General features: G+C 37.8%; 1 protein-coding gene across 1 annotated transcript in view; it reads left to right on the forward strand.

Moving 5' to 3' along the window:
* LOC123548780 (uncharacterized) overlaps positions 1 to 24,142 on the forward strand; it is a 119,603-nt gene continuing 95,461 nt past the window's right edge. The window contains exons 1-2 of the mRNA XM_045336317.2: positions 1 to 97; positions 14,838 to 16,009. Of these exons, the coding sequence (XP_045192252.2) occupies positions 14,851 to 16,009 (1,159 nt within the window). The 5' untranslated portion in view covers positions 1 to 97; positions 14,838 to 14,850. The remainder of the gene's footprint in view (positions 98 to 14,837; positions 16,010 to 24,142) is intronic.

Consider the following 24,142-nt stretch of genomic DNA (forward strand, 5'->3'; position numbering starts at 1 on the left):
CTGGTAGCCTCCCGGGTTCCAAACCGATCAGCTGTTTAGCATTACAGCAATCTTTTTGACTATGCAACAAGAGTTATGATCTCCACCTAAGCAATAAGTAATTGTTATTTTATTGTTGCATTAGATTATGAGAAAAACTGTAAAATTTTATTGCAAAGGAATGCAAAATAACCTGTTCGGCCCAGAAAAACGATTCGGCCCAAGATTTTTCGACCACAGTAGATTCTACATGTTCATTTATTATCATACTGAATCAGGGTACAAATTTAGACAAGCATACAATCTAAATGCTAGTGGAATTTGAGAATAGCTAGTGGGCTTGGAATGTACCAAGCAAATGTCGTCAAAGCTTGAATAAAGTTTGTTCTGCAGGTATACATTTTTCTGCATGAAAGGAATCTTATCATTAATGTTTATAAATGACATTTCATTGTTTAACAAAACTCTGATATATGATGCATGATTGCAGCTTGCATCAAGTTAACACGGAGGGCTTTGACTAGCTTGTAAGTGGATAAAAATGGCACTAGCTATTTTAAGCTAATAGAATTTTTTTTTGTGACTGGCTACTTACAGAGATTAATCAGTAGGTTTTGGCCAGTAAAATATTAATTAAGTAATTAAATATTATTGTTTAATATTAGCTGGTATCTTTTCATTTTAGCTAGTGAACAAAAAGGGCACTAGCTACTTTTAGCTAGTAGAAAATGTTGCTAAATTTGGACCCTGTGAATTGTAATGTTATTAGAGCAGAGTTTCTTATATTTTTTGGATGTCAGACCCATTTGATATATTGATAAGAGATACTGTATATAGATTTATTGAGAAGTTTCAGTATTGGGAAAAGAACTTTTTGTCTTGTTCCACACAGACACTTGGGGGTCAGCAACCCTCCCCCTCCCAATCCACCCCAGCCAGTCTTCAGCCAATATATTTTCGTCTTTTAAATGTCTGTTACCATTTCAACATGTTTAGAAAAAACTATATTCTAGCAGTGCTCAGAATAACTAACGATCTTTTTTTTTTCCTTTTTTTTTTTAGCTCACCTGTCACAAAGTGACAAGGTGAGCTTTTGTGATCGCGCAGTGTCCGTCGTCCGTTGTCCGTCCGTGCGTCCGTCCGTCCGTAAACTTTTGCTTGTGACCACTCTAGAGGTCACATTTTTCATGGGATCTTTATGAAAGTTGGTCAGAATATTCATCTTGATGATATCTAGGTCAAGTTCGAAACTGGGTCACGTGCCTTCAAAAACTAGGTCAGTAGGTCTAAAAATAGAAAAACCTTGTGACCTCTCTAGAGGCCATATATTTCAAAAGATCTTCATGAAAATTGGTCAGAATTTTACCTTGATGTTACTAGGTCCAAGTTGAAACTGGTGTACGTGCCATCAAAAACTAGTGTCGAAGGTCTAAACTGAAAAACCTTGTGACCCTCTAGAGGCCATTTTTCATAGATCTTCATGAAAATTGGTCAGAAGTTCATCTTGATGATATCTAGGTCAAGTTCGAAACTGGGTCACGTGCCTCAAAAACTAGGTCAGTAGGTCAAATAATAGAAAAACCTTGTGACCTCTCTGAAGGCCACATTTTTCAATGGATCTGTATGAAAGTTGGTCTGAATGTTCATCTTGATGATATCTAGGTCAAGTTCGAAACTGGGTCACGTGCGGTCAAAAACTAGGTCAGTAGGTCTAAAAATAGAAAAACCTTGTGACCTCTCTAGAGGCCATATATATCATAGATCTTCATGAAAATTGGTCAGAACGTTCACCTTGATGATATCTAGGTCAGGTTCGAAAGTGGGTCACGTGCCTCAAAAACTAGGTCAGTAGGTCAAATAATAGAAAAACCTTGTGACCTCTCTGGAGGCCATATTTTTCATGGGATCTGTATGAAAGTTGGTCAGAATTTCATCTTGATGATATTAGGTCAAGTTCGAAACTGGGTCACGTGCGGTCAAAAACTAGGTCAGTAGGTCTAAAAATAGAAAAACCTTGTGACCTCTCTAGAGGCCATATATTTCATGAGATCTTCATGAAAATTGGTCAGAATGTTCACCTTGATGATATCTAGGTCAAGTTCGAAAGTGGCTCACGTGCCTTCAAAAACTAGGTCAGTAGGTCAAATAATAGAAAAACCTTGTGACCTCTCTAAAGACCATATTTTTCATGGGATCTGTATGAAAGTTGGTCTGAATGTTCATCTTGATGATATCTAGGTCAAGTTCGAAACAGGGTCATGTGCAGTCAGAAACTAGGTCAGTAGGTCTAAAATTAATAAAATCTTTTGACCTCTCTAGAGGCCATATTTTTCAATGGATCTTCATGAAAATTGATCTGAATGTTCACCTTGATGATATCTAGGTCAGGTTTGAAACTGGTTCATGTGCCTTAAAAAATAGGTCAGTAGGTCAAATAATAAAAAAACCTTGTGACCTCTCTAGAGGCCATACTTTTCATGGGATCTGTATGAAAGTTGGTCTGAATGTTCATCTTGATGATATCTAGGTCAAGTTTGAAACTGGGTCAACTGCGGTCAAAAACTAGGTCAGTAGGTCTAGAATTATTAAAATCTTTTGACCTCTCTAGAGGCCATATTTTTCAATGGATCTTCATGAAAATTGATCTGAATGTTCACCTTGATGATATCTAGGTCAATTTCAAAACTGGGTCATGTGCTTTCAAAAACTAGGCCAGTAGGTATAAAAATTGAAAAACCTTGTGACCTCTCTAGAGGCCATATTTTTCATGAGATCTTCATGAAAATTAGTGATAATGTTCACCTTGATGATATCTAGTTAAAATTCAAAACAGGGTCACGTACCTTTGAAAACGACGTTATACTCAAAACTGGGTCATGTGGGAAGAGGTGAGCGATTCAGGACCATCATGGTCCTCTTGTTTCTAATGTAATATTTTCATATTCTTTTTAACGATATAATCACAAGATAAACAAATCATTTAAAAAAGAAAAAAAAAGATTGTCCATAGCGCGAGGGCGAACCCGTGGCCCTGACAGAGTTTTCTGAACCAGCACCTGTACCCTCTCGGCCATCTTGGCAGTTGACTTTTTCAGCGAGTATTTTTATTATAACTACTAACGATATCATCTGTGTCCGGGCTCTGTTAGTAAATTTGACTGTGCAACATCAAGCTGGGATCTATTCTCGTATTCCTTGGACAAGCTATTTGTGTTGAAAACGCTTGGAGTAAGTTGTCTTTAGCTATTCTGAGCATTGATAGAATATGGGAGTTTTTTTAAACATGTTGAAATGGTAACAGAAATTGTTGTATGATCGAGACATGTGCTCAGTTTGTTTTATAAGACAAAAATATATTGGCTGAAGATTGGCAGGGGCAGATTGGGAGGGGGAGGGGTGCTGACCCTCAAGTGTCTGTGATATTCTTTGGGCCAGGCGAGCAGCTCTGGACCCTATGAAATATGTTGCTCAACTTTCTTTCTTAAAAATCATTTGATGGGCATAGCTTTAAAAATCTTTTTTTTTTTTTTAATTCTGTGGCATTTTATTGCTTTACAGCATTGAGGTATATAACTATAGACTCACTGGGTACTGAAAGTAAAATTCACTTATGATAAAAGCACAGTCATTTTTAGCTCGACTATTCGAAGAATAAGTAGAGCTATCCTACTCACCACGGCGTCGGCGTCACACCTTGGTTAAGTTTTTCGTACCAGTTCACATTTTGACAAAGTCTTTTGAGATAAAGCTTTGAAACTTTCAACACTTGTTTACCATCACCATGTCCACTTATAGGCAAGAGCACATAACTCCATCAAGGATTTTGGCTGAATTATGGCCCCTTTTGACTTAGAAATCATGGTTAAGTTTTTCGTACCAGTTCATATTTTGACAAAGTCTTTTGAGATAAAGCTTTGAAACTTTCAACACTTGTTTACCATCACCATGTCCAGTTATAGGCAAGAGTACATAACTCCATCGCGGATTTTGGCTGAATTATGGCCTCTTTTGACTTAGAAATCTTGGTTAAGTTTTTCGTACCAGTTCATATTTTGACAAAGTCTTTTGAGATAAGGCTTTAAAACTTTTAACTTTTGTTATCCATCACCATGTCCAGTTATAGGCAAGAGTACATAACTCCTTCAAGGATTTTGGCCCCTAATGACTTAGAATTCTTGGTTAAGTTTTTCGTACCAGTCCACATTTTGACAAAGTCTTTTGAGATAAAGCTTTGAAACTTTCAGCACTTGTTTTTCATTACCATGTCCAGTTATAGGCAAGAGTACATAACTCCATCAAGGATTTTGGCTGAATTATGGCCCCTTTTGACTTAGAAATCTTGGTAAAGTTTTTCGTACCAGTTCATCTATTTTGGCTGAATTATGGCCCTTTTTGGACTTGGAAATTGGTTCTGTTTTTGTACAATTCCACGTTTTGTCAAAATTATTTGACATATGGCTTTTAAACTTTGAACACTTGTTTATCATCATGACTTCCATCTGTAGGCAAGAGTGCATAATTCTGACAACTATTTTGGTGGAATTATGCCCCTTTTTGGGCTTGGAAATCAGTTAAACTTTTCATACTATTCAATATTTTGATTAAACTGTTTGACTTTGAAACTTTGAACACTTCATTACCATCATGGTCACACATTGCCATTTAGTGCAAGACTTATTGAAATCCACAAATACAAGAACATTGTTTGTCTAATCTATTTTTTTCTTTTGTCTGAAAATATGTGGGAATATTTTGACCCCATTCTTCAATCAATTCTTCGAATAGTCGAGCGCGCTGTCATCTGACAGCTCTTGTTTAAAATGTGCTCAGAACTGTTTCATGAAAATACATGCAAATACATGCAAAAATTCTTAGTGTAGCATTATAAATGTCTCTTTTTACTTTTAATAATTGATGATATTTACAGGAAAGGGTCTGGTAAAATACCAGTATTACAACAATAAAATATGAAGAAACAGAAAGACTAGTTTGAATGAGCTTACCTTAGCTAAAAATATCAAATTTGTGTACACAATGCATGTATTAGAATAACTGTGCATAACTGTTCCTAACTGAATTTATTTCTTAAATAAAAACAAAGTTTGTATCTTTGACTTTTGAGGGAGGGGAGAGGGGGTGTGATTTTAGATTTGTAACAGAATACACAATATACAAAAACTGACACTGAATGCTGAATGTATTTTACAGAGCCTACAAGTAACAAACATATACCTTTCATACTTTTCCCACACAAGATCACACCAAAACATCACTATAATGGGATTTAAAAAAAAAAAACTTTGATAAAGGTATCAAAATAAAACAAATTCTCTATATAGGAAGGTATTGATAAAGTTCTGTTGGAAACAAATTTGCAGTTGAGGAAGTTGTTTAACCTTTAGCCTGCTGCCGGCAAGTGATTTTGCCTTTGCGACCAGTGCAGACCAAGATCAGCCTGCACATCCTTGCAGTCTGATCATGGTATGCACTGTTTGCCATTCTGTCAGTAAATTTTCTTTGGAAACCCCTTTGAATAATAAATGGCATTGCCAAAATTGCTTTAAAAATCTTGACAAGTTTGATAGTCAGTGAAGGACAGTGTTAAAAAAAATAACGAAATATTCTGTCACAGGGTGAGAAAAATGTGCAGCCAGACCGGTAGTCCAACTAATTGTGCAACAAGGAAAGACCACATGCCTGCAAAACAATGAAGTCTACAAAATTGATAGAAGTTTCCATTATGCACCCCACCCCACCACAAGTTGGCTGAGAAGTGACCTAAACTCATCAAAGTTGCACCAATCTATTTTGGCAAAAGAATAATATTTTCTCAAAATTTATATCCAAAAAAGTACCAGAGACCACCGTTTCATACCTTTATTTCAATTTTTTTTCTGGAGGAGCCCCCCCCCCCCTCTCTCCCTTAAAGGAGGGTAGCACCCTCCCATTCCTCAAAATTTAGACCAAAAAATGCACCAGAGGCCACCATTTCATATATATATTTAAAAAATTTCCAGGGGGACACACCCTGACAACCCTAATACAAGCAGTGGCCCCTTTCTGTACCTACCCCCGTTTGGTGCTATGATTTGCCTCTCTGGTCACGCCTTCATTCTAAACTGGTGTCCCCCCAATCAAATATTTCTGGATCTAGCCCTGATGATAATAAGTGTTGTTAATTTGTTCTGTAACATTGCCTGTGCTGGTAACAATGCCTAAAATTGTCATGTTTGACAAAAAATTTCCATGGCTAAAAGATGAATGAAACATCATGTATAATGTTGTGTTCTTTGCAAAGAAATAATAAAATGACAATGTGGTAGAAATTAGCCAACAAAGATTTCTCTTTAATATGTTCTGATCTGTGCATGACTAATCTTACATACAATACATATTTGAAGCACACCTTTTCATATTTTTAGAACAAATAATTCATATATCTCACCAAAGCTCCTTCATGGAAATGCCAAAAGCACTCTTTGCTATAGGACTTTTGCTTTATGTAATCAAGGCTATAACTAAGACCCATTCCCCTACTACCAAGGAACATACTTTTTTTCTTTTTTCTGTTTGAAACTGTCAGAAAAGCATCAAAAACTGAAGTACTAAATTTGAAGAATAATACTGGGACCCTTTTTAGCTCACCTGTCACAAAGTGACAAGGTGAGCTATTGTGACCGCTTGATGTCTGTCGTCCGTCGTGCGTAGTGCGTCGTCCGTCAACAATTTCTAAACAAATCTTCTTCTTGAAGACAACTGGGCAGAATTACATCAAACTTCACAGGAATGATCCTTGGGTGGCCCCCTTTCAAAGTTTTTCAAAGAATTGAATTCCATGCAGAACTCTGGTTGCCATGGCAACCGAAGGAAAAACTTTAAAAATCTTCTTCTCAAAAACCAGAAGCCCTAGAGCTTAGATATTTGGTGTGAAGCATTGCCTAGTGGACCTCTACCAAATTTGTTCAAATCATGACCCTGGGGTCAAAATTGATCGCCCCAGGGGTCACTTGATTTTACATAAGAAAATCTTAAAAAATCTTCTTCTCAAAAACCAGAAGCCCTAGAGCTTAGATATTTGACATGTAGCATTGACTAGTGGACCTCTACTAAAGTTGTTCAAATCATGACCCTGGGCTCAAAATTGACCCTGCCCCAGGGGTCACTTGATTTTACATAGATTTCTATAGGAAAATCTTCAAAAAAAATTAAAAAATAACCCAGAAGGCCTAGAGCTTAGATATTTGACATGAAGCATTGCCTAGTGAACCTCTACAAAATTTTTTCAAATCATGACCCCCGGGGTCAAAATTGACCCTGCCCCAGGGGTCACTTGATTTTACATAGGGAAATCTTTAAAAAATTTCTAAAAATAAACCAGAAGGCCTAGAGCTTAGATATTTAACATGTAGCATTGCCTAGTGGACCTCTACAAAATTTGTTCAAATATTGTCCCCCGGGGTCAAAATTGACCCCACCCCAGGGGTCACTTGATTTAACATAGGAAAATCTTCAAAAAAATTCTAAAAATAAACCAGAAGGCCTAGATCTTAGATATTTGACATGTAGCATTGCCTAGTAGACTTCTACAGAATTTGTTCAAATCATGACCCCCGGTGTCAAATTAACCCCGCCCCATGGGGTTACTTGATTGTGCATAGAAAAATCTTCAAAATTTTTTAAAAATAAACCAGAAGGCCTAGAGCTTAGATATTTGACATGTAGCATTGTCTAGTGGACCTCTACAAAATTTGTTCAAATCTTGACCCCACCCACCAGGGTCAAATTGGCCAAGCCCCAGGGGTTACTTGATTGTACATAGGGAAATCTTCATAAATTTGCTTAAAATAAACCAGAAGGCCTAGATCTTAGGTATTTGATATGTAACATTGCCTAGTAGACTTCTACAAACTTTGTTCAAATAATGACCCCCGGGATAAAATTGGCCCCGCCCAAGGGGTTACTTGATTGTACATCGGAAAATCCTCCAAAAAATTTCTAAAAACCATTAGTTTGACATTTGAAACATGTAGCTCATATTACTCAGGTGAGCGATCCAGGGTCATCATGACCCTCTTGTTTCTTTTTTGAAGGACATGTTGATGAAAATTTGTTACTGACAGTTATAACTTACCAAGCAGTTATTTCATTGAAATTTTATTTCCCTTTATAAAAAAATTCTTGAAAACGCAGTAATGCAAATTAAAAGTGTTCCGGCTAAGTTATCCCTGAACTTTCCTATGGACTCTTTAAGGTGGTTTCTCTGTGTTTTAGTAGCTTTTTAGTGATGATAACTTGAACTCTTAGTTTGTTTGAATATTGTTTGATGATTTTTTAGCTCACCTGTCACAAAGTGACAAGGTGAGCTTTTGTGATCGCGCGGTGACCGTCGTCCGTCGTCCGTCCGTCCGTCCGTCCGTAAACTTTTGCTTGTGACCACTCTAGAGGTCACATTTTTCATGGGATCTTTATGAAAGTTGGTCAGAATGTTCATCTTGATGATATCTAAGTCAAGTTCGAAACTGGGTCACGTGCCGTCAAAAACTAGGTCAGTAGGTCTAAAAATAGAAAAACCTTGTGACCTCTCTAGAGGCCATAATTTTCAATGGATCTTCATGAAAATTGGTCAGAATGTTCACCTTGATGATATCTAGGTCAAGTTCGAAACTGGGTCACGTGCGGTCAAAAACTAGGTCAGTAGGTCAAATAATAGAAAAACCTGTGACCTCTTTAAAGGCCATATTTTTCATGGGATCTGTATGAAAGTTGGTCTGAATGTTCATCTTGATGATTTCTAGGTCAAGTTCGAAACTGGGTCACGTGCCTTCAAAAACTAGGTCAGTAGGTCAAATAATAGAAAAACCTGTGACCTCTTTAAAGGCCATATTTTTCATGGGATCTGTATGAAAGTTGGTCTGAATGTTCATCTTGATGATTTCTAGGTCAAGTTCGAAACTGGGTCACGTGCCGTCAAAAACTAGGTCAGTAGGTCTAAAAATAGAAAATCCTTGTGACCTTTCTAGAGGCCATATATTTCACAAGATCTTCATGAAAATTGGTCAGAACGTTCACCTTGATGATATCTAGGTCAAGTTCGAAACTGGGTCACGTGCCATCAAAAACTAGGTCAGTAGGTCAAATAATAGAAAAACCTTGTGACCTCTCTAAAGGCCATATTTTTCATGGGATCTGTGTGAAAGTTGGTCTGAATGGTCATCTTGATGATATCTAGGTCAAGTTCGAAACTGGGTCACGTGCGGTTAAAAACTAGGTCAGTAGGTCTAAAAATAGAAAAACCTTGTGACCTCTCTAGAGGCCATATATTTCATGAAATCTTCATAAAAATTTGTCAGAATGTTCACCTTGATGATATCTAAGTCAAGTTCGAAAGTGGGTCACGTGCCGTCAAAAACTAGGTCAGTAGGTCAAATAATAGAGAAACCTTGTGACCTAACTAGAGGCCATATTTTCCATGGGATCTGTATGAAAGTTGGTCTGAATGTTCATCTTGATGATATCTAGGTCAAATTTGAAAGTGGGTCACGTGCCGTCAAAAACTAGGTCAGTAGGTCAAATAATAGAAAAACCTTGTGACCTTTCTAAAGGCCATATTTTTCAATGGATCTTCATGAAAGTTGGTCTGAATGTTCATCTTGATGATATCTAGGTCAAATTCGAAACAGGGTCATGTGCGGTCAAAAACTAGGTCAGTAGGTCTAAAAATAGAAAAACCTTGTGACCTCTCTAGAGGCCATACTTGTGAATGGATATTCATAAAAATTGGTCAGAATGTTCACCTTGATGATATCTAAATCAGGTTCGAAAGTGGGTCACGTGCCTTCAAAAAGTAGGTCAGTAGGTCAAATAATGAAAAAACGTTGTGACCTCTCTAAAGGCCATATTTTTCATGGGATCTGTATGAAAGTTGGTCTGAATGTTTATCTTGATGATATCTAGGTCAAGTTTGAAACTGGGTCAACTGCGATCAAAAACTAGGTCATTAGGTCTTGAAATAGAAAAACCTTGTGACCTCTCTAGAGGCCATACCCTTGAATGGATCTTCATGAAAATTGGTCAGAATGTTCACCTTGATGATATCTAGGTCAAGTTTGAAACCGGGTCAGGTGCCTTAAAAAACTAGGTCAATAGGTCAAATAATAGAAAAACCTTGTGACCTCTCTAGAGACCATATTTTTCAATGGATCTTCATGAAAATTGGTCAGAATTTTTATCTTTATAATATCTAGGTCAAGTTCAAAACTGGGTCACATGAGCTCAAAAACTAGGTCACTATGTCAAATAATAGAGAAAACGACGTCATACTCAAAACTGGATCATGTGGGAAGAGGTGAGCGATTCAGGACCATCATGGTCCTCTTGTTTAGCTCATCTCAACCAGTGACCATGGTCTGTTATCTTAAATCATTGATTTTACCTAAAAATATCTTTCCCTCTGAAATTACTGGTCAGAAACAGAGAATTACACAAAACTTGGTATGTATTTATTCATTTATATTGTTGCCATTTAGGTCGCACTGAGACACAATACAAGTCTTACCAGTATACATGTTTGGTGACTTCACACTTTTTATGGTGTAGGAAGACCCAAAATTGTTAGTAGCAGTCTGGTGTAGACCTGCTAAAGTTTGTTGCACTGCAGTTAAAGGCCACCAGAGCTAAAAATAGAAAACGTTTTAAATAACTTTTTTTCATTAACCCCTTTTGATTAATGTTCACACCAAACTTGGTCATCTTGTATCAGATCTCCTGAATAGACCTTTCTTAATTTTGTTCAGAATTGTTTTGCTGGCTGCAAGGGCTGAAAAAAACTTTAAAGAAATGCTTCTAATGAACCACTTGAAAGGTACAATTATATTCTCCTCTAAAACAGTTCATGAATCTAGTACGTCAGAGGTACGGTCAGAAGGTCATGGTCAGGCGAACATATTTTATTAGGGCACAAGTCATAAGTGATCATTGGCAAACTGGATAGAAAATGGGCCATATATGTGTCATCAACAGTCCTACTTGATTCACCCTTTTGGACAATTGATACCATATTTATGTTTTTTACTTAAAATTTAAGAGATCTTTCCTGTAAAATTGTTCTTACCTAATCAAACTTTATTAAATGCTTTCTGAATAATAAGGAACACAGGAAAAGTACTTCTTGTTAAAAGCAATTGCATAGAATTTTTAGCTCACCTGAGCACACAGTGTGCTCAAGGTGAGTTATCATCTGTTGTTTGCAAATTTTCTGTGAATTTAGCAGTCTCAGTTTTTAGCTCACCTGAGCACAAAGTGCTCAGGGTGAGGTATTGTGATCGCTCACCGTCCGGCGTCCGTCCGTCCGTCTGTGCCCGCGAAATGATGATTAAGTGACTGCATAACGGTACTTTCTCTTTGATGTCATTCATTCCGTTCTGTTTATGTGACCTTTTTCTTTTTATGTGACTGTTAGAACAATAGAGAGAACAATGGTGGTGTCACATAAATACTGTTTCGTTAGAACGTGCATCCGTCCTTCCGTCCGTTGTATGTCCGTCCGTCATCCGTCCACACTTTCCTTTAAACAACATCTCCTCCTAAACCAACAGGCCAATTTTGATGAAACTTCACAGGGATGTTCCTTGGATGGTCTTCTTTAAAAATTGTTCAAAGAATTGAATTCCATGCAGAACTCTGGTTGTCATGGCAACCGAAAGGAAAAACTTTAAAAATCTTCTTCTCAAAAAGCAGGAGCCCTAGAGCTTAGATATTTGGTGTGAAGCATTGCCTAGTGGACCTCTACCAAATTTGTTCAAATCATGACCCGCCCCAGGGGTCACTTGATTTTACATAGAAAAATCTTAAAAAATCTTCTTCTCGAAAACCAGAAGCCCTAGACCTTAGATATTTGACTTGTAGCATTGCCTAATGGACCTCTACTAAAGTTGTTCAACTCATGACCCCGTGGTCAAAATTGACCCTGCCCCAGGGGTCACTTGATTTTACATATGAAAATCTTCAAAAAATTTCTAAGAATAAACAAGAAAGCCTAGAGCTTAGATATTTGACATGTAGCATTGCCTAGTGGACCTTTTAAAAAAATTTGTTCAAATCATGACCCCTGGGGTCAAAATTGACCCCGCCCCAAGGGTCACTTGATTTTACATAGGAAAAACATAAAAAATCTTCTTCTCAAAAAAAAACCAGAAGCCCTAGACCTTAGATATTTGACTTGTAGCATTGCCTAGTGGACCTCTACTAAAGTTGTTCAAATCATGACCCTCGGTCAAAATTGACCCCGGCCTAGGGGTCACTTGATTTTACATATGAAAATCTTCAAAAAGTTTCTTTAAAAAAACCAACAAAAATTTCTAAAAATAAACCAGAAAGCCTAGAGCTTAGATATTTCACATGTAGCATTGCCTAGTGGACCTATACAAAATTTGTTCAAATCGTGACCCCCAGGGTCAAAATTGACCCCGCCCCATGGGTCACTTTATTTTACATAGGAAAATCTTAAAAAATCTTCTTCTCAAAAACCAGAAGCCCTAGAGCTTAGATATTTGACATGTAGCATTGCCTAGTGGATTTCTACTAAAATTGTTCAAATCATGACCCCGGGGTCAAAATTGACCCCACCCTGGGGGTCACTTGATTTTACATATGAAAATCTTCAAAAATTTTCTTTAAAAAAACCAACAGGCCTAGAGCTTAGATATTTCACATGTAGCATTGCCTAGTAGACCTCTACAACATTTGTTCAAATCATGACCCCGGGGTCAAAATTGACTCAAAACTGAGGGGTTACTTGATTGTACATAGGGAAATCTTCATAAATTTGCTTAATATTAACCAGACGGCCTAGATCTTAGATATTTAATATGTAACATTGCCTGTTAGACTTCTACAAACTTTGTTCAAATCATGACTCCGGGGGCTAAAATTGGCCCCGCCCCAGGGGTTACTTGATTGCACATCGGAAAATTTTCCAAATTTTTTTTAAAAATCATCAGTTTGACATTTGAAACATGTAGCTCATATTACTCAGGTGAGCGATCCAGGGTCATCATGACCCTCTTGTTTCCAAGTCTTAATGAAACTTGGTCGGAATGCTTCATTTGTAAAATCTCAGATGAGTTCAATCTGGAAGCCATAATCTGTACCTGATCTTCATATATATCTGTGTCAGGATGTTTTTCTGTTTGAAGTCTAGGTCTAGTCTGATGCTGGATTGTCTAAGGTTAAATTTAAGTCACTAGGTCAAATCAACGAAAAAACATTATTAACACTCAAGAGGTCACATTTTCATGATCTTCATGAGACTTGGTCAGAATGTTTGTCTATTTAAAATTGAGGACTAATTTGTAACTGGGTCACTTGGGAAAAAATTAAGTCACTCAGATCATTGAAAAACTTAGTTAACGATCTACCTGATTTGCACAGTATGATTTGGTGAGTATGTTTGTTTTAATGAAATCTAGGCCAAATTAGAAACAGGGCAAGTGATTCTACTCACCCTGGCGTCAGCGTCGGCATCGGCGTCACACCTTGGTTAAGTTTTTGCATGCAAGTACATACAGCTATCATTTAAAGGCATATAGCTTTGAAACTTATTTATTCTTTTTCTAGGTCAATTACCAACCTCACTGGGTCAAGTTCCATAACTCTAACATGTATTTTGAGCAAATTATGCCCCCTTTTGGACTTAGAAAATTTTGGTTAAAGTTTTACATGCAAGTTACTATCTCCAAAACTAATGCAGATATTGAATTGAAACTTTACGTGTCTTCGGGGTTTTAAAACTAGTTGATAGCACCAAGTCCCATAACTCTGACCTTCATTTTGGCCAAATTATGCCCCCTTTTGGACTTAGAAAATTCTGGTTAAAGTTTTGCGTGCAAGTACATACAGCTATTACTAAAAGGCATATAGATTTGAAACTTATTTTTTCTTTTTCTAGATCAATTACCTACCTCACTGGGACAAGTGCCATAACTCTGACATGTATTTTGGGCAAATTATGCCCCCTTTTGGACTTAGAAAATCCTGGTTAAAGTTTTACATGCAAGTTACTATCTCCAAAACTAATATAGATATTAAATTGAAACTTCACATGTGTCTTCGGGGTTATAAAACTAGTTGATAGAATCAACTCCCATAACTCTGACATGTATTTTGGGCAAATTATGCCCCCTTTTGGACTTAGAAAATTCTGGTTAAAGTTTTGCATGCAAGTACATACAGCTATTACCAAAATTTGTAGTCCTGTTTGGCGCCATAAAACCTATACTGTGTTGGTGCGCTGTAAAACCCAAATAAATAAATAAATAAATAATCTCTTAATTTGGTTAAGGAAACCCATACAGTTTTCAAAATGAAACATTCCATATTTCATTATTATTTATACCCCAAAAGGAGGCAAGTACATTGTACTGACTGCACTGTCTGTTAATTCATTCATCAGTCGGAAACACTTTTGTGTCAACTCTGAACTTTTAGTCTATTCCAGGGACTAATGAATCTTTACGTAAATTAAATATTAACCCTTAGCCTGCTGGCGGCAAGCAATTCTGCCTTTGCGACCAGTGCAGACCAAGATCAGCCTGCACTGTTCGCCATTCAGTCAGTATCTTTTTGGTAAGCACCCCTTTTAACAGTTAATGTTACTGTCCAAATTGAAAGATGGACAAGTTCATTATAGAAATTTAGCCGAGTAAGAGTTAAGCATGGTAAGATGTGTTGTGTGATCTGTACCTCCAAGATTAAGGTTACAGGTTTGACTCCTTACTATAATCTTGTCACTGGGCAAGTACATTCCACTAACGGCAGTTCAATACCTACAAGGCACATTTATTTTTCTCTCTATATTACAGATGTTACCAAGCTATGTCTGAGAACAGACATGGCAGTGTACAAGAAAACTCACAGAATGGTCAGACACAGACTCGAAACTTGCATGTTAATCACATGACTCAGGAGAACCAATCAGAATCAAGATACCATGTCTTGATATATAATCAGAATAACAGGGCGCCCCAAAATGCTGCTGAAACAACATCTGGCAGAGCATACACTATTGTACAACTTGGCCAACATTTCAACCTACAAATGGCAAACCAGTCAAACCCAAATGCAGCCTTCCATAATAGCAATAACTTCACAGACTCTCCATTGAACAACCAGTCTACAGGTAATAATTATTTTGAAAACCAGGCTAAATTTAGCAGTACAAACCACCTTCAAGTTAACCACACAACCAACACTACAAATGAGAGTTTTAACAGCCAGTCTGGAAAAAACTTAGTTGTGAATGCAGGCGGCCAGTCTGTAAGTAATATTGCCACCATGCTTACTAGAAATCAGTTAACAAGTAGCACTACCCAATATCTGAACCAGTCTAATGTTATATCTTCTAGATATCCAGGTAACCAGTCTGTGAACACCACAGTACTGTACACAGGGAACAAGTTTTCTGGTGCTGCTACACCAAATGCAGGTAATCAGACTGTGAACACCATTACACAGTATCCAGGGAACCTGTCTGTGAACACTACGCAATATCCAGGCAGCCTGTCGGTGAACACCTCTACACAGCATAATATTATAGGTAACCAGTCAGCATGCACCTCGACTCCATATCATGGCAACCAGACTGTGAACAAATCAACTCAATATTCAATCAGCCAGACTGTGCCCACGACAACTCAGTATTCTGGCAAACAGACTGTGGACACATGTACACAATATCCCGGCAATCAGTCTACACACACTTCAATTCAATATGGCAACCAGAATGTGAACATGACAACTTTTTACACAGGCAACCAGACTAGCAACCTGTCTTCTAGTGCAGCAACTCATTACTCTGGCAGTCAGACTGTTAATGCCACCACACAGTATCCAGGCAGCCATTCTTTACATACCACTGCACGATATCCTGACAATCAGTCCCATAGCAGTTCTTCCCAATTTCAAGAGAACCTTTCCATGGAGGATAGAAATATTCAGCAAGATAAGGAACACAGTCTACAAATTGAACAAAAAGGTGAGAGTTTTAAGGCTATTTATACTCCAATTTAGTTAGTAAATGGTAAGTTTCAAACATTATTTCTTTAAATACTAACCCTTTGTCTCCCATTGTCAAATACATTACTGATGGGGCAGGTAAGTCACCTGAACATAGTTCAGGAAAGCGGATGGTCCTGTGTCCACTGTTTTGCATTAACACTTTACTTATCATCTCTAAGACTGCTGATTGGAATTACACCAGATTTGGTCTGCAACATTCGGGCATGGACCTCTCTCAATTTTGTTCAAATGGTTTTTGTTGACCTCTTTTTTTGGTGGGGGGGGGGGGGGGGGGGCTGCCAGACCTTAAAATAGGAAAACCTCTACATAAATTTATAAGATATAAATTATGCTGGTTTTAAATGGGAGTCATGTTGCATGTTCTTCATTCGTGCTACTTGCTCTAGAAACAAAGATCTGTGATGTATTTTGCACCAGCTGATTGAAGCAGGCTTAGCTAGGCTAATTTTAGGAGAAGTCACTCTCCTCAGGTAGATTAGGAGAATGAGAGATTTGGAGACAGTGCGGGATTTAGGAAAACGTGGAAAGATTTAACACCATGACATGCAAGCTTAAAAGGAATAAATATGCTTAATTATGTTATATTTTATTATTCCTGTTTTTTTACAAAGTCTATTAATTTAAAGGAATAACAAATTCACTGAAAGTCAGATGTTTTTCTTATCATTTTAACTTGTGAATCTAAGTGATTATATAAACTGCAAATTCAAGTTTTTTTTCACTTTGCAATGATTGTCCAAACCAAGAAACCTAATATATAAATAAAATTTTTAATCCATATCGGCAAAAAAAAAATAAATCAAGCTCCAGTGCTAATGCACTCAAAGTAACAAGTATATGAATTAAATACATGTCAATAGCGGTGACATCACTATGAATCACATGAATACACGTCTTCTTTGATCTGCTGGTGTCTCTTTGATAGGCTAGCTGGTGTCGGCACACATTAAAGAAACAGTTGTCAAACAGGTTTAACCCAGTTTCTGATGGCAGGTGTCAAAAATTTGTGTAAATTTCAGTTAGGTTAATATTTTAGTCACAGAAAGTGTCAGTGATAATATTATGTTTCTAAAGTTTGGGTTTTGAAAAATACGAGTAAAATTAAGTGGATTTAAGGAAATTATTCGAGCCAAACACGGTAAGATACTTTCTAAAGGTCAAAAAGAATGTGTAAGCTTATGTAATATAAATCCCTACTGCTTTGTTTATCAACAGTCAGTTTACAAAACAAGTGGCACCTTCGCACTTCTCCGTAATCTGAAGTAGGCGGAGCTTAAATTATGCCATCGTGTATTCCAGTCAAGTGTCAACAGGCCGATAGCGGATAACTGGAGGAGTGTGGATAATAAAATCGGGCGACTTGAATATCGCTTTGATGTTGGATTAGAGCGAAGTGGGGAGCTACAAAGCGACTATTTCGCTCAAGTCGCTCCCTAGCTCAAGCCCTGTTGAAGGATTAAAAATTCCAACTCCAATCCAGATGCCAGCATAAATATCTGAGAACTGTTTCTCCACTAGCATCTGAGTCCTTCCCAACTGATTAATGGGTGAGAACTACTTTACTTACATGATATAGCTAGTCAGCATGAAACATTTCTGTGATGTAAACATGGGAGGTATCACTCTACATAATTTTACTGGTCATCTTGGATGTGTTCAAGTGATGTAACAACATTAGCCAATATTAATCCATTTGCAATATTCGTTAATGGAACTATTTTTATGCCCACGAAGGGAGGCATATAGTTTTTGAACCGTCTGTCTGTCTGTCAGTCTGTCGGTCTGTCAGTCTGTCCGTAATTTTCGTGTCCGGTCCATATCTTTGTCATCCATGGATGGATTTTCAAATAACTTGGCTTGAATGTGTACCACAGTAAGACGACGTGTCGCACGCAAGACCCAGGTCCGTAGCTCAAAGATCAAGGTCACACTTAGACGTTAAAGGTCATTTTTCATGATAGTGCATTGATGGGCGTGTCTGGTCCATATCTTTGTCATCCATGGATGGATTTTCAAATAACTTGGCATGAATGTGTACCACAGTAAGACGACTTGTCGCGCGCAAGACCCAGGTCTGTAGCTCAAAGGTCAAGGTCACAGACCTTAAAGGTCATATTTCATGATAGTGCATTGATGGGCGTGTCCGGTCCATATCTTTGTCATTCATGCATGGATTTAAAAATTATTGGGCATGAATGTGTACCACAGTTAGACGATGTGTCGCGCGCAAGACCCAGGTCCGTAGCTCAAAAGTCAAGGTCACACTTAGACTTTAAAGGTCATATTTCATGATAGTGCAATGATGGGCATGTCCGGTCCATATCTTTGTCATTCATGCATAGATTTTAAAATAACTGCGCATGAATGTGTGGCACAGTAAGACGACGTGTCGCGCGCAAGACCCAGGTCCGTAGGTCAAAGGTCAAGGAGGCACTTGGACTTTAAAGGTCATATTTCATGAAAGTGCATTGATGGGCGTGACCTGTCCATATGTTTGTCATTCATTCACAGTCACTCTTACATCGGCCATAACTATTCATTCAAAGTGCCATCGGGGGCATGTGTCATCCTATGGAGACAGCTCTTGTTTGTAGTGCATGAACTTCTTTTAGATGTTGTTAGGATTACAATAAAGATGTCTCAAATTGATTAGTATTTCTCAGGGAGTACAAGCATTTCCTGGGAATTTCTAGCATTTCCCATTGTTTTGGGAAATACCAGTATTGCCCCCTGATGGCTGTATATCATTTACCCTGTCATGTTTGAGTTCAAAACCCTGCATGGGCAGTAGAGTTCAGCTGTACATACGTTTTATTGAAGATCTGTTTGCAGTGGTGAGAGTAGAGTTCCAATGGTTAATAGAAGGTCAGTTTGCAGTGGAATACACCTTATTGAATACACAACAGTTTAAGTCAATAATTGGAAATTACTTGGTTTGTAGTTTCAGATATTGATAGAGGTTTTCTTAAAGCTGTATACTGTTTAAGACTACTAATTTTGACCACTTGAAACTGTGTTTAATTCTAGGCAGACATTGGTTCTCTGCAAGGGTGTAACACAAAGCTAACTCATGGTGATCTCATTGGAAGAATTATTGGAGTAATGTCCCTTTTACTATAGGTCTCTAGAGTCTTTGGTAAAAAATGTAGTCATTTTTAGCTCGACTATTCGAAGAATAGGGGAGCTATCCTACTCGCCCCGGTGTCGGCATGAGCGTGAGCGTCACACAAATGTTGAAGTTTGAGTACCACCCTAAATATTTTCAAAGTCCATTGACATATTGCTTTCATATTTTGCATACTTGTTTACCATCATGACCCCAGTCTGTAAAAAGGAGGAGGCAACTATCAAGCATTTTGACTGAATTATGGCCACTTTTCGACTTAGGATAAATGTTAAAGTTTGCGAACCACCCCAAATATTTTCAAAGTCCATTGAGATATTGCTTTGATATTTTGCGTACTTGTTTACCATCATTTCTTCATGGGAAGAAAAGTGTCTCATAACCGTTTACTTTTTCCGCAAATTTGAGCTGAAGCTGGATAGATGGATGACCGTTTCCAATTCGTCTTACTTACGTTACCTCAGGTAAAGTTTTAGACCCGGCCATCTACATGGAGCTAGGAAAATCGATACATGCACATATTTATTTTACACAATAATCACTTGTACGCGGGAATCCTTAGTTCTATAAACATCATAAATAACCAGTTGAATATATATGCCTGTAAAGTACATATGTCTATTTTATTTAGAAAACGTACCCGGGCCAAATGCGAACCTGGCCCCTGCCACTTAAATGTTAAAGTTTGCGTACCACCCAAAATATTTTCAAAGTCCATAGAGATATTGCTTTCTTATTTTGCATACTTGTTTACCATCATGACACCAGTCTGTAAAAAGGAGGAGACATTTTGACTGAATTATAGCCCCTTTTCGACTTAGAATATGCTTATTGTAATGCCCGCCCGCTTAGCTCAATAGGTAAGAGCGTTGGTCTACGGATCTCGGGGTCGCGAGTTCGATCCTTGGGCGGGGCGTATGTTCTCCGTGACTATTTGATAAACGACATTGTGTCTGATATCATTAGTCCTCCACCTCTGATTCATGTGGGGAAGTTGGCAGTTACTTGCGGAGAACAGGTTTGTACTGGTACAGAATCCAGGAACGCTGGTTAGGTTAACTGCCCGCCGTTACATGACTGAAATACTGTTGAAAAACGGCGTTAAACCCAAAACAAACAAACAAACAAACTTATTGTAATGTTAAAGTTTTACTCATTGCTTATATTATACTATCAAGCACTGAGAATAGTCGAGCACGCTGTCCACTGACAGCTCTTGTTATTAATCCCCCTGTGGTGGGAGGTCTGTCCATCCTTCTGTCTGCTCTGTATCTCCTAAACCCCTTGAAGGATTTTCATGAAACTTGGGTCAGATGATCACCTCATCAAGACGATGTGCAGGGTTTGAGCCTTCCATTTTATGTCCGCTCTGTAGCTCCTAAACTCCTTGAAGGATTTTCATGAAACTTGGGTCAAATGATCACCTCATCAAGGCTATGTGCAGAACTCATGAGGCAGCCATGTCGGCTCAAGGTCAAGATCACACCTCCGTGTCAAATGTTTGAGCCTGCCATTTTGTGTTAGCTCTGTATCTTCTAAACTCCTTCAGGGATTTTCATGAAACTTGGGTCAAATGATCACCTTATCAAGGCAGTTTGTAGAACTTATGAGTCAGTCATGTTAGCTCAAGGTCAAGGTCACAACTCAAGGTCAAATGTTTGAGATCTTCATCTCCTAAGCCCCTTGAAGGATTTTCAGGAAACTTGGGTCAAATGATCACCTCATCAAGACGATGTGCAGAACTCATGAGTCAGCCATGTTGGCTCAAGGTCAAGTTCACAACTCAAGGTCAAAGGTTTGAGCTTTCCATTTGTGTTAGCTCTATCTCCTAAACCCCTTGAAGGATTTTCAAATTCATTGATGTCGTCATACATAGATTATAAAATATACTTAACAACGGCAATGCTTCCACCCAATACCATCAACCCTTTCGCTATCCATAACAACGGTGGGGGATATAGCTGACTTTGAATCACTTGCCCCTCACCAGTGTGCATTCAAAACATTGCTTGGATGTAGAATTCTTCATGTGAGAATGGTATCCAGTTGACGTATGGAAGGTCTGTGGTTCTACCCAGGTGCCTGATCATGTCTGAAGCAATGCCTTGAGGGTCAACTTGGGTCTTCTTCCACCATCAAAAGTTGGAAATTTCGCCGTTTGACCTAAGCTCTAAACTTTCTCAACTTTTTTAAAGGGAGAGTTAAGACATACGCTAAAAGAGAATTTCACACTTGCCTTACTTACCTTTTTATGCTCTAATCTTAGGAAGAGAGAGTATTGCTGTGCTTATGTTAGCCAATCCAACTGCCCATTTGTCCCTCAGTATACCATATTGTTTCCTACAAGTAATTGGGCCTGTGGTTTTCAAAATGAAAAAGATGATTGCTTAAGGTCAGTCAGGATAACCAGTAGTATTCGAGGATTATCTAGTCAAAGGCCAAAGTCTCATTGCCCTTTAGACTAAAACTAATATCCAATCAGTAATTGGACATGGGCTGGGCTTGCAGTTCACAAGACTGTATATGACCTGTGCTGATATACCCTTGAAGTATCTTGGAGATTGTGTGGCCAGGAGTTAAAGTCTCTGTGACATTGAGACTAAAAATAGTATTCAACCAGTTACTGGACATGGACTGGGCTTTCATTTCACAGGATGATTGTCTGTGGTCAGTATGTGACCAGTGCTGTTATACCATGGGGACTTTCTATGTAGAGGAGTGGAAGGAAAGGTGGGGAATTCAGATTGCAAGTGTTACTCTCATGACTCAAGTAGTGTTACTTTTATGACCAAAAGGTGTTTACTCTATGACCACTTAGTTGCATTAATTTTATAACCTTTTATTATAGTTACCTTGATGTTGCCTTTATATTGCAAAAACAGTAACAACCAACTCCTTCATTTCAAGGTAATTATGGAACTTAGTAAGTAAATTGGAGGGTTTTAGTTTACTTTCCGTTTTCAAGGGGCATCTGGGGGTATTTACAACCTATAGCAACAGGTCAGATATTTATCTGTTTTATTAGCTCATCTGATTTTTTGGAAAAAAAAAACGATTAGTTAATGTCATCACTTGATCGGCGTCGGCATTGCCTGGTTAAGTTTTATGTTTAGGTCAACTTTTCTCCTAAACTATCAAAGCTATTGCTTTAAAACTTGCAACACTTGTTCACCATCAATAGCTGACTCTGTACAGCAAGAAACTTAACTCCATCCTGCCTTTTGCAAGAATTATGGCCCCTTTTGGACTTAAAAAATATCAGATTTCTTGGTTACGTTTTATGTTTAGGTCAACTTTTCTCCTTAACTATCAAAGCTATTGCTTTGAAATTTGCAACACTTGTTCATAATGAGAAGCTGACTCTGTACAACAAGAAACATAACTTCATCATGCTTTTTGCAAGAATTATGGCCCCCTTTGGACTTAGAAAATCAGATTTCTTGGTTAAGTTTTATGTTTAAGTCAGCTTTTCTCCTAAGCTATCAAAGCTATTGCTTTAAAACTTGCAACACTTGTTCAATATCCAAAGCGGACTCTGTACAGCAAGAAACATAACTCCATCCTGCTTTTTGCAAGAATTATGGCTCCTTTTGGACTTAGAAAATATCAGATTTCTTGGTTAAGTTTTATGTTTAGGTCAACTTTTCTCTTTAACAGTCAAAGCTATTGCTTTAAAACTTGAAGCAGTTATTCACCATTAAAAGCTCACTCTGCACAACAAGTACCATAACTCTAAATTGTTTTTGCAAAAATTATGGCCCTTTTTGGACTTATAAAGTCATGGTAGGACAATATACAGAGACAAAAAAAATCAGATAAGCATCTGCACCTGCAAGGCGGTGCTCATGTTACTAAAAATATCCATTTTTGTTACAGTTTCAAAAACTAAATATGTAAAAAATACAAGTTTATAGAATATAGCAGATAATGAAATGGTAGACAAATTTATTTACTCAAGGGCTAATGCACATCTTACGATTTCTGCTCTAAGGCTAATTTTAAGAAAACACATTTATTCGAAGTCTCACAGCCTAGTGACATTGAATAAAAACATGGGTTTTCATTAGCAGAAATGGAGGAGTGTAATTTAAGATCTTTCTGATTTTAGCAGACACAACAGAATGAAAATAGCAACTCTTCATTTTCTTATAAGGTGCAGGCGTTTCTGTCTATGTCTCGTACCTTCATAATGTCTTTTTTTCTCATTTGAAGCGCAGACTGTTTACACAACCGTGAGACCACAAGTATTCCTCTTCTAGAATATATTATGACAAATGTCATGTATTTTTGCCCAGTTTCATATTACTGTACAATATTGGTCTTAGATCAAATTGATATTAAATGGGGGACACTATTTCAGCACAAGCAATATGAGAAAACCAAGATTCAAGTTTAATGTCAAGACTAATTGTGGTTGGGCATCAGGTGACGAGAAAATAATATTACTAGAATACTACAACAGTGTGATTTACGTATGGCAATCTAAGAGCGTGAGCATGGTGGGAACTCCTTACTGCGTCATTGTTCATTCTCATAATGCGCTTATGAAATATTTTGCTTATGAAATTCTGTTTACGAAGTTTACAACTTACGGTTATGAAATTTTTTGGTGTGAAAGAAAAATAGTGTTGTTCAGGTCAACCAGGCCAACCTTATTTTTCCTCATGTTCCTGTCACATTAGTTTGAATATAGTCTTCATTTTTGTTGAGCTTGCTTGCGGAAGCGAAGACATAGTTGTCCAAATGACTGTTCGGTGTATGTGCGGCTTTTTTTGTACGGACTATAACTTTTACAATCATGGAGCTGTCTTGTTTATGTTTGGCTTGAATGTTAACCTCAGTGAGACGGAGTGTCATTGCAAACCCCAGGTTCCTATTTTAATGGTCAAGGTCACAGTCAGAGGTCAAAGGACATGTCAGATCTTGTCCGGCCCATAACTTTGATATGTATTGAGGAATCTTGTT

This window comes from Mercenaria mercenaria, chromosome 6, assembly GCF_021730395.1.
Source record: "Mercenaria mercenaria strain notata chromosome 6, MADL_Memer_1, whole genome shotgun sequence".
NCBI classification, from domain to species: domain Eukaryota; kingdom Metazoa; phylum Mollusca; class Bivalvia; order Venerida; family Veneridae; genus Mercenaria; species Mercenaria mercenaria.